Raw genomic sequence first — 11,904 nt, 5'->3', positions numbered from 1 at the left:
AACAGAGATGAACTCCTTGTGGGCCAAGGTTCTAAATCATAAATATAGGGTGGCTAGAAGAGTTACAAATGCCCATCTCAAACCTTGGTCTTGCTCTAATATCTGGTCTACAATAAGGAAAGGAGAGGCAATGTTTAATAGGGGGTCCAAATGGGTAGTTAGTAGAGACAGCCACCTATCTCTTTGGAATGACAAGTGGCTGGGTGTGAAGTCTCATTTCAGGCCCTCTCAATCACGGGGAAGAGAGTACTAGCTTAAAAGAGGTTACCAACTTTAGTGGATGGCATTGGCAAAAGCTTTCTTTCATCTTACCTGCTAATCTATTGGCTGCTATTAAAGCCACCCTCATATCATACTCGGCCTTGTATGAGGATCGGCTTTCTTGGTTTTCTTCCCCAAATGGGGCTTTTGGGCTTAAGAAGGCTTACAAGCTGGCTTGCATGGAAGGTGATGATGATCAAGCCAATCCTTTTGAAGGTGACTGGATTTGGAAGACTATCACCGTCCCTAAGGTAAAGTGTTTCATCTGGCAATGCTATCACAACAGCATCTGATGGAGATCAAGGCACCGCTTTGAAGGATCTCGTTCAAGTACCAATTGGGCCGGTTACAAGAGCACGAGCAAAGAAGTTCAAGGATGTACTCAACGGACTCATCCAAGAGTTATGGGCTCAAGCAAATTCGTGGAGGCCCATTGAGCATGATCCACGTGGGCAACGAAAAAATCGTCACCTTGATTCAAGTTCTAGAAGGATCCGGTCAAGGCTATGTAAAAAAAACGTTATTCTAGGTTTAGGTGATTTATTTCCTTGTTTTTAGGTGCATTTAATGCTTTTTAGGTCAAACTTTATTTCTAATATGGTTAGGTATCAATTAGGAGTTATTTTAGAATATATTTTCTTATCTGTCAAGTTTTAAGGAGCCCTTAAATAGTCATCTAAGTTTGTAAACGTTTTTCGGATATTATTGATAAAACTTGTGAGGTTTATTCTCTTTGGTTCTTTGAAGAACTACTTGAACTTATCGAGAATTCCCGTGGCGTTCATCTCGACTTATCAAACGGAGTTTCCACCACCGTTTGTGGCGTCTTCCTTATACCGAGGTTCTTGTTTGTCATAAACAACAGGTCGAGGTCTCCCATTTGAATCTGTCCATAGAACGATCTTGGGTTCCCTTTCGTTGTTGGGTTTCGTTTTTCTTGACGGGGTTCACATCAGCATCTCTATCCGAGCCACCCTGGCATATCGAGGTATGGATGTCTCACCCTCCTGTCCAATCTGCAATGGTGATCCGAAAACTATTATCCATGTTTTAAGGGATTGCCATTTTGCTCAGTGCTTTTGGAATTCATTTCCCTAGCCTATGCCACCTTCTCTGTTTTATAGGACTAAACTTATGGATTGGTTGAGGCTGAATTGTCGTTGCACGTAAAAATCTCCTTGCTCGAGGATTATTTGGGGGGTTGTATTTCCCTTTGGAATTTGGAGTCTTTGGCTCCACAGAAATAGTGTTGTATTTGGTAAAGAGAGAACCCGGATTGATTTGAAGAAGGAGGTAATGGCCAAAGCCATTGAATATGCTTATCTCGGAACAAATGGAAGGTCTAGTGGTCTTTGCACAACAATTAAGGTCAGCTAGCATCGCCCTCCTGCAAATTGGGTTAAGTTAAATACTGATGGATCCTCCATTGGGAACCCCAGCTTAGCAGGAGGAGGAAGAGGATTGATCCGCAATGCTAATAGGGAATGGGTGTGAGGTTTTGCTAGAGCTATAGGGACCACTACTAGTGCTGCTGCTGAGCTTTTAGGCTCTCCATGACGGAATTCGACTATGTATTACCTTAAAATGTCCAACAGTAATTATAGAACTGGATGCCAAACTCGTGGTGGACCTGTTGCATAAAGAAGATAGAAACCAAAACTGGTTGGATGCTATCCTTGGAGATTGTAAAGCAGGGCTGAGGGATATTCATGTGGTGAAGATTCAACATTGTTATAGGGAGGCTAACAAATGTGCTGATGCATTAACTAGGAAGGGAGTTTTGCTTTCCCAAGATTTTGTTATTTTTCTTAAACCCCCTGCTGATGTGTCCTTGCTGCTTAGTTTAGATGTAGTAGGGGTTGCTTTTGATCGGTTTGTAACTAATCCCGGTGTAGTTGTTTAGTTCTTATTGGAATTTCCTTTTTACCCAAAAAAAAAATGGTCTTATTCAACCAATTTAGATAATTAATTTTTTTACATATAATGAATGGTGAAGATATAATGTAATAAAATATTACGCCTTCACTTTTATTAGCTAGGTATCATCTTAGGTAATAAAGATATAATGGTAAATTTTTATAAATTACTTTTTTCATCCTCCATTTCTTTCTCCCAACTAAGCAAAGGGAAATTATAATTATTTTCTACTGTTCCATTTTTCTATCACCTCCGCCAGCACGCACGAAAGAAAATTCTGAATTTTTTTTTTAGTTGATGACAAAGACTCCTAAAAGTTTGCTTTTTCCACTTAACAATGGGCAAGAGACATGGTTTCTAGTTTCTACTACTATATACATACATACATATATATATATATATATATATATATATATATATATATATATATATATATATATATGAGTGCCTGTGGTGGTTCCAAGTTCCAAATCAAAACTCATTTATCATCATTTTGCTTTTACAAATAATTCAGCTAGTGCGAACCACATCATGGATACACTACTTTAGGTATGAGATGGATTACACTTTCATTAAACAATTACTGTAAATAAGTACTAGCATCGTCTTGATGAAAATAATACTTGCTTTATTTTAATTAGAGGCCACAAATGAAGTATGTCTAGGACTCAAACGATCTTATTAGCAAAGTTTAAAAATTAAAAACACAAGTCAAAGTTTGGATTTTGTGACTAATCAAAGGTCGTCATGCTTTATTACAGATTTTACTATATAAAATTTACAAATTTTGTGATTAATGGCAAATCATTTTATAATTTGATCCTATGTTATTAAAATTTGCAGTAAATCTATCAGCACCCTTTATTAAGTTCTTAAGATATTATCATGGAATTGACTTCATATCATTAACCAATGGGCGATATGTAACTATCTGCATAATAAAAGTATTAAAAACGTACAACATTAACATGGTCACTACTCGTAGGGGTGGCAAATGGGCGGGTTGGGTGTATAATTACCCATTTATCCATTTATAATCTGTTTATATATAAATTTATTATCCATTACCAACCCAACCCATTTAATTAGTAATCCACCCATTTAACCCAATATGACCCAAATATCTCTAAAACTACTTGAATACCCTCTTGACCTCCAAAATTACCAAAATACCCTTAAATACCTAAAATGACACAAATACCCTTACACTTCCAAAATTACCGATATACCCTTGGATATCCAAAATTATCGCCAAAATCTCTAAAATTAGCAAAACATTGCCAAAATCTCTAAAATTAGCAAAATACCCATGAAACCTCTAAAATAACCAAAATACCCCCGATATCTCTAAAATTACCAAATATGCTCAAAAACCACTAAAATGACCAAAATACCCCCGAAACCCAAAAAATGACCAAAATACCCCGAAAACCCAAAAAAAAAAGCCCAAATACCCTTGAAACCCAAAAAAAAAAAGCCCAAATACCCTTGAAACCCAAAAAAAAAAAAAGCCCAAATACCCCTAAAACCCAAAAAATGACCAAAATAACCCCGAAACCCAAAAAATGACCAAAATACTCCCAAAATCTAAAAATGACCAAAATAACCCCAAAACCCAAAAAATGACCAAAATACCCCTGAAACCCAAAAAATGACTAAAATACCCCCGAAACCTAGAAATGACCAAAATACCCCCAAAAGCTAAAAAATGACCAAAATACCCCCGAAACCTAAAAAATGACCAAAATACCCCCAAAACCTAAAAAAATGACCAAAATGTCCCTAAAACCCAAAAAATGACCAAAATATTCCCAAAACCAAAAAATGATCAAAATACCCCCGAAACCCTAAAAAAGACCAAAATACCCCCAAAACCCAAAAAATGACCAAAATACCTCGAAAACCCACAAAATGACCAAAATACACCCCAAACCTAAAAAATTACCAAAATACTTCTGAACCCTAAAAATTTACTGAAATAACCAAAAATTATTGAAATAACCCTAAAACCTAAAATATGACATAAATGCCCTTGTAACCTAAAAACTGACTAAAATATCCTTAGAATCTAAAAAATGATAAAAATAACCCCAAAACCAAAAAAATTACCGAAATTCCCTCGAAACCTGTAAAATGACTGAAATACTCTTAGAACCTTTAATTTGTCGAAAATATCCTCGAAACATCCAAAATACCCTAAACCTCTATTTTGGTAATTTTAGATGTTTCACGTGTATTTTGGTCATAATTTAGGTTTCAAGGGTTTTTATCGATCATTTTTTTTTAGGTTTTGGGGTTATTTTCATCATTTTTTAGGTTTTGGGGTATTTTTACCATTTTTTTTAGGTTTAATGGTATTTTGATAATTTTTTTAGGTTTTGGGGGTATTTTAGTTATTTTTTAGGTTTTGGAGGTATTTCAGTCATTTTTTAAGTTTAGGGAGTATTTTGGTAATTTTTTAGGTTTAGGGTGTATTTTGGTAATTTTTAGGTTTTAGGAGTATTTCGCTCATTTTTTTAGGTTTTGGGGGTATTTTGGTCATTTTTTAAGGTTTTGGAGTTATTTTAGTCATTTAAGTCTTACGGTATTTTGATCATTTTTTAGGTTTCAGGTTATTTTGGTAGTTTTTTAGGTTTCAAGGGTATTTCAGTCATTTTTTAGGTTTCAAAGGTATTTTAGTCATTTTTTGGGTTTTGGGGGTATTTTGGTAATTTTTTAGGTTTAGGGTGTATTTTGGTCACTTTTATGTTTCGGGGGTATTTTGGTAATTTTTTAGGTTTCGAAGGGGTATTTTAGTCATTTTTTTAAGTTTAGGGGGTATTTTGGTAATTTTATGGGTTTCGGAGGTATTACAGTCATTTTTTTATGTTATAAGGTAATTTGGTCATTTTTTCAGGTTTCAAGGGTATTTTAGTCATTTTATACGCTTCGACGGTATTTTGGTCATTTTTGGGTTTTGAGGGTATTTTGGTCATTTTTAGGTTTTGGGGGAATTTTGGTCATTTTTTTGGGTTTTGGGGGTATTTTGGTAATTTTTAGGTTTTGGGGGAATTTTGGTCATTTTTTTGGGTTTTGGGGATATTTTGATAATTTTTAGGTTTCGGGGGCATTTTGGTCATTTTTTGGGTTTCGGCAGTATTTTGGTCATTTTTCAAGTTTTGGGGGTATTTTGGTCATTTTTTGGGTTTGGGGGTATTTTTGTAATTTTTAGGTTTCAGAGGTATTTTGGTCATTTTTTGGATTTCAAGGGTATTTTGGTCATTTTATGTTTTGGGGGTATTTTGGTCATTTTTAGGTTTTGGGAGTATTTTGGTCATTTTTTAGATTTTGGGGGTATTTTGGTAATTTTTAGGTTTTGGGGGTATTTTTCTCATTTTTTAGGTTTTAGGGGTATTTTGGTCATTTTCTAGAAATTTAGATTTTACGTTGTTTATTTAAATTTTAGATGGGTTTTAGTGGGTTTGTCCATTAAGACCCATATAATTAAATAACCTAATGGGTCTTTACCTATTTAACCCAAAGATTCAAATGGGTTGGGTTAAAACTTATCCAAATTAGGTAGTTAATAAGTGGGTTCATGGATATGAATAAAAATTGTCACTCTACTCACTACCACAAAAATAAGGCGACATTGCATGGCGTGTGATAACATGTGATGTGAGTCACAAGGCATGCATAAAGTTTCTACGTATGCCTTTCCATTCACCAAAGCCATCAATATACAAAAGATTGCTTTTTCCTTTTAGGAAACAAGTCAAAAAAAAAAAAAATTGTGATCGAAGCTAATTCCAGCATCTGATATCACTAATTAAGTTTTAAGCAAACCTTACCAATGCATCACGTCAAGGACACGTTTTCTTGGTGCGCCGACTCTCAATGATAGTGCTTAATATTCTATGAGGGAAAGATAGCTGGTTTTGATGTTGTGTTTATCTAAGTTTTCTTTTAGGAATATTGGTATCTTAGTTTGCTCAGGTGGAGTCCCTAGACTTTCTGAAGGAAGACGTGTTGAGATTGATTTTATCCATAAGAATATGAACCAGGAAAAAAAATTATTAAAAACTGTATATAAAGTGAATTTATTCTTCATGTTTCTTAGAAGCTTTTTGCATTAGAGTGAAAGAAAGAGAAATCAAACGTACCATGACTATGAAGTCCATGACTCAATTGTACAACAAGGTGAAGCTAATTTTGGCTGTAATTTTATTGCAATTTGGCTATGCAGGGTTGTTTATAATTAGTAAGTTTGCTCTAAACAAGGGGATGAGCCAACATGTTTTGGTAGTCTATCGCCATGCCATTGCCACTGCTGTCATTGCTCCTTTCGCTATTGTCTTGGATAGGTCACCATCTCCTATCTTCTTCTTATTGTTTACATGTATATATGTAAAGTCTTTTCTTCATTATAGTTATAAGATTGATGCTAGGCATACTTTAAATTTTATTATATAAACTTTAATTACAATACTAACGTGTCACCAATTACCAACCAAAAAAAAAAAAAAAAGGTAATTTAGTGTGCGTTTGGAACGCACATTTTCTGTGCTTTAACGTGAAACGCAAGAAAAATGGTGGGTCCCGTGCACTATTCACGGGACCCGCAAGTACTTTTTTAACAAAAACAACTTTAAAACTGGATCTCACTATACTATTCACGCATTTAAAAATTATTTTGCTACAGTGTTTTCAATTTTCAATTTTCAATAATAAGTGGTATCTAAACATACCCTTAATCATTCACTACTGTTTATGTTTGTTATATATAGTATGACTAATTACATCCATTATCATGTTAATGAGTGTCCTTAAGGCAATTATTAATAAACTATATTAAGAAAGTTTTTAATACCACTTTCATGAAAAATATAAAAAACTATCAGAAAAATTAATTGCTTTATCATTTTTTCATAAAATATTTCTAAAAATAGTTTCTAAATCAATGCCCCTAGGACATTCATTAACATTTTTCATATAAGTCTTTTGCAATAAAATTGATGGTAACTTCAATATTTTCCCAGTCATATTTTTGAGTGAGATAAAAAGCTAATCACGTTAATAGAATACTCTTAACAGGAACGTAAGGCCAAAGTTGACCTTCTCAATCTTTGCTAAGATTGTATTGCTCGGCTTATTGGAGTAAGATTCTGGACCATCAAGCAATAAGTTTTTGGTCTTAAGCTTCAAATTAACATTTTAGTTAACTTTTTTTGTTCTGCTGGAGGCATGGGTCTAACTTAGCTTTCATTTCTCCGTCTCCTACTCAGGCCTGTAATGGACCAGAACTTGTACTATACAGGGATGAAGTATACAACAGCAACTTTTACGTCTGCCATGTGCAATGTTCTTCCGGCCTTCGCATTTTTAATGGCTTGGATTTTAGGGTAACTCTCTCTCTTAATTTTGTCCCACAAAGACATAATTCTTTCTTGCATACATGGTATTATAAATTATACTAAGTATGCATGGGATGCTTCAAACTTTGTGAATGCTTTTGTAGTCTTGAGAAAGTATATATTAGGAGGCTGCATGGCCAGGCAAAGGTACTGGGGACTACAGTGACGGTCGGGGGTGCGATGCTTATGACTCTGGTTAAAGGACCCATGTTGAATTTGCCATGGACAAATGGAAATGCCCATCAAGAATCTACGAGTGCTGCAAATAAGCAAGCTCTGGTCAAGGGTGCTCTAATGATTCTAGTAGGTTGTGTCTGCTGGTCTGGCTTCATTATTCTTCAAGTAAGAGTATAATCTGCATTAATTTACCTTGCAATTTCAATTAAATATGTGCGTGCACATACACAAGATTTTAGAACTTCATTTTTTTTGCTTTTGTAGGCAATTACGCTGAAATCATACCCCGCAGAACTTTCCCTAACAGTTTTGATATGTTTGATGGGCACATTAGAAAGTAGCATACTAGCCCTTGCAATGGAATGGGGCAACTCCACAGCCTGGTCAATACATTTCGATGTTAAGCTCTTAGCAGTTGTATACAGTGTGAGAAATTCTAAAAATGTTGAGCTTTTTAATGCTTTTTTTTTTTTTTTTCCTTTGCAGTTCTTATAAAAATGTTGTCATGGAATAATGGCTTATAGACTTATATTTATACTCACGTACAAGAAATTTTATACAGGGCATAATATGTTCAGGATTTGCTTTCTACATTCAAGGAGTAATAATGAAGGAAAAGGGACCTGTTTTTGTGACTGCTTTTAATCCCTTGAGCATGGTTCTAGTGACAATTATAGGCTCCTTCATTCTGTCCGAGACAATGTACTTAGGAAGGTAAGTATTGATTTTTCTATCCTACTATGACTATCAATAAGTCTAGCAACAACATCTTTCACAATTTTATTCATAACTGTTGACATATTCTATTTTGATTGGTGTGTTACAAAAAAAGTGTCGACGGTAGACCCAAGTTAACATATTATATCAATAGTTGTGAAAAAAATTGTGTCCTTAGCATTACTTCTATGCCTAGTGAAAAAAGTGCTTAAATTTTCAATTCAAAATCTTTTGTTTCCTAGAACATTCATATGACAATACAGAAATTAATTACTGTAGTTGAAATGGTTCATTTGGTTAAAGGAAATTGTAGGAAAAGATTTGGAATCATAAACGTTGAATGACTATGTGCTTACTAAGGTACCTGAAATGTTTGTAGGATTATTGGAGCAGTTGTTATTGTTGTTGGCTTATATATGGTTTTATGGGGCAAGAGTAAGGATCAATTGGGATCGAGATCAGACAATGATAGGATAGTACCAACAAAACAAAATATGGCTACCAATGAGAGGACAACAACTTCAAAACAAAACTTTGTAGCCATCGATGTGACAAGCATAGAGTCTACAGATGGAACTGCTTGAAGATAGCTGATATAGTATATATGCTTAGCAGTGGTTTAATTTCATATGAAAAGTTCCAATTAATGTGTAGTATTTTGTTTAATATTTTTGTTTTTATACTTCCAGTACGTGTTAGACGTGGCTTCAATTTAAAGAGGCAACAAGTGCATCTCTATTACTTGGTTTTTATTCGTTAGGCTTAGGCGAGGAAAGTATATTTCTATTTGTTGACAAAGAGTTGCATGTAGGATGCTAAGACTGTGTTAAGCATACTTATGCCACCACCTTCCTCCTATCCGTTGATTCCGGAGATCACTGCACAGAATATCGAAGTATCATAAACATTTTTTAAAAAAGATTGGATTTAACTGGTGGTGGACTAATGATGTCAAAAATTACAAAGCATATATAATTAAGTAAATTCCAATTTCTAAATTTTACAAAAAATTCGAATACATAATCAATGTGACAATATGCATGCATGGAACTGAAAAGTAGTTAGAAAGAAAAATAAAATAAAATAAAAAAGGAAAGAAAAATGAGTAAAAGCACAAAAGAATGAATTTATATATGACAAAGTTTGGCTACATATCTATAATGCACACAACTCAAAATCTAAATGGAAGATTTCTATCCATAGTTGAGCATTCGCATTAACTCATACAAAAATTCTTATTTATATTAGTATAAGAACTTACTTTTTCTATTTTATATACTCTTTTTTCAAAACACCTCACATTATATTATCTATTTTATATTATATTTTATTAAAATATCAAATTTTCTTGATTTTATTAATTGTCTCTCTTTCTTCACATACAACTACCACCATCCACTCTCTTCATTCATTCTCCAGATACGTAAAGAAATAATAAAAAACTAAATGCAAAATGAATAGTATTAGTGTAAATTTATACGGTTTATAATAATAACCATATATTTTTACACAACTTTGCATGGACTGATGTTAGTGAATTTTGGACTTAGTTGACTAAAATATGTTACTTTTTCTGTTATACAAGGAAGTGCTAAGAGTAGAAGAAAATTTGGTTAATTTGGATCTCATGCAATCTTTTAAGTTGCCATAGCATGACCTAAGGTTACTTAAAAGAATGTCAATATCTAACAACTGTGATCAGATGGCTTCTGAAATAATATCAATATTATTACTGCAAAAGTTACTTACATATGTTTGTTTGTTAGTTCATCAAAAAAAAAGTTTGTTTGTTAGTTTTAGTTAGGATGATTACAAATCCTCAATAGTTAATGCCACTGCTACCCTGCACACAAGGCATCTCAAATGTTTAATATGACATATACATCCAATTAATATGCTGTTATTTTTTAACCCAAAAAAAAAAAGAAAAAAAGAAGCTAATCAGCACTACTAAACAAAGGTTCATTCAAGTCATGTGTAATCCAACGTTAACAAATTTCAAAATTCTTTGGCTTTTTTTTTTTTGGCATACAATACCAGTAGGTGCAAAATTATTCAATTATTGAATTATTAGGTTTCGAATTTCAACTTGCTATGTGAATTAGATTATGTAATCACGTGTTACATTAGCAGAGTGTTTGAGCAAGGATGCCACTTCCAAGTTCCAACTACATGTGATGTAAAGCCAGAACACATAGCTAGTATTAATGACTAAAACTTTAGCTGATGGGATCATTCAGTTTGGATTCGATATATAGAATTATATAATACCCCCACTAATTTAGCTGACGGGATCATTCTTACTAAAACTCTTGCTAACGTTTAAAAATACCCCCACTAATTTAGCAAACAAATAAAAGTAAACCCCACTAATTAAAACCTCCAGTCATATATAGCAGCCAAGTTTGGTTAGTGTCACCTCAAAAAAAATAAATAAATAAAAAAGGAGAAAAAGTGCGGTTAGTGCAATTACTTTCTTCTCAGTCAGCACAATTTGATACCCCATGTTTTTTATTTTATTTTTAAGAAACTGATCTGCATGCTTTTTAGTTTATATTTAAGTAGCTAGTAAATTAGCTTGAAAAAAGTTAACAATGTTTGGAGGAACAGCCTCCATCCAGGGCCGGCTCAACAGCAGATGCAAGAGATGCAATCGCCTAAGGCCTCCAAATAAAAGAAGGCCCCACTTGTAAAAAAAACTTTTATATATAATATATTTATTTATATATTTTAGTTAAAAAAAATTTTAAGCATTTTTATTGGTCAATAAAATGCATTAAAAATGCCGCATTATATCCTAAAATGCAAAAGATTAAAAAGGAAAAAAGAAAAAAAAAGTCAAAGTTCAACTAACACAATTAAATTTTAGGAGACAAATGTATTAACTCATTCTTGAAATATGCTAAAATTAAAATTAATAGCAGACAAATCCATTAATAATATAACGTAATTATCTTGAAATATGCTAAAATAGAGATTATAAATGTCAAAAACAAAAGAAAAGCCTCTCAACTCTCTGCCTCTTCATCTATATTCTTACGGTTTTACCTTTCTTTTCTTCATCTTCATCTCGATTTTTGATCTTTTTTCATCAACTCAGTCAGCCCCTCTAGCTTAAAATTTTTCTTTGTTGATTCCTGCATACCACTCTATATCAGGCACCGGCCGGCAGTCACAGAAGGTATTTTTCTGCTTCAGTTTTTTCTTCCCCTCTTTCTCTTTGTCTTTCCGAAAATAAAGACTCAAGAGCCATCTATTTCTTTAACTTATATTATATATATTTTTAGTTTGTTTCACCCATTCACTGCACTGCACAACTGTTTGATGGGATGGGACATGTTTTTTGTTCTGCCCGTCTGTGGACTTTTATCTACTTTAAAACTTAGCCGTAGAAATTGGAGAAAAAAGCTGATCCGGCTGGATGGTTCTCAATTTTTTT

At 33.5% G+C, this 11,904-nt stretch overlaps 1 protein-coding gene across 2 annotated transcripts; it reads left to right on the top strand.

Annotated features, from left to right (window-relative positions):
* Positions 1 to 6,273: 6,273 nt before the first annotated feature.
* Positions 6,274 to 9,215, top strand: LOC126697434 (WAT1-related protein At2g39510-like). Of its 2 annotated transcripts, XM_050394433.1 has the most exons (7): positions 6,274 to 6,521; positions 7,252 to 7,314; positions 7,443 to 7,559; positions 7,676 to 7,913; positions 8,013 to 8,174; positions 8,311 to 8,462; positions 8,845 to 9,215. In XM_050394433.1, exons 1-7 carry the CDS (start codon positions 6,322 to 6,324, stop codon positions 9,047 to 9,049), a joined length of 1,137 nt encoding a protein of 378 aa, XP_050250390.1. In that variant the 5' UTR covers positions 6,274 to 6,321; the 3' UTR covers positions 9,050 to 9,215. The 2 variants fall into 2 exon arrangements, with proteins under 2 accessions (XP_050250390.1, XP_050250391.1); XM_050394434.1 differs by lacking the exon at positions 7,252 to 7,314.
* The last annotated feature ends 2,689 nt before the right edge of the window (positions 9,216 to 11,904 follow it).

This window comes from Quercus robur, chromosome 8, assembly GCF_932294415.1.
Source record: "Quercus robur chromosome 8, dhQueRobu3.1, whole genome shotgun sequence".
Classification (NCBI taxonomy): Eukaryota; Viridiplantae; Streptophyta; class Magnoliopsida; order Fagales; family Fagaceae; genus Quercus; species Quercus robur.
Note: the sequence above shows the minus strand (reverse complement) of the source record. Positions and strands in the feature narration are given on the sequence as shown.

Bases quoted from the DNA above. Each gene is read 5' to 3' on its own strand.
- LOC126697434 (XM_050394433.1), top strand. From the start codon at position 6,322: ATGACTATGAAGTCCATGACTCAATTGTACAACAAGGTGAAGCTAATT. The intron at 8,175-8,310 runs GTGAGAAATTCT...AATTTTATACAG, and splicing joins TCTTAGCAGTTGTATACAGT to GGCATAATATGTTCAGGATT. The intron at 8,463-8,844 runs GTAAGTATTGAT...AAATGTTTGTAG, and splicing joins GAGACAATGTACTTAGGAAG to GATTATTGGAGCAGTTGTTA.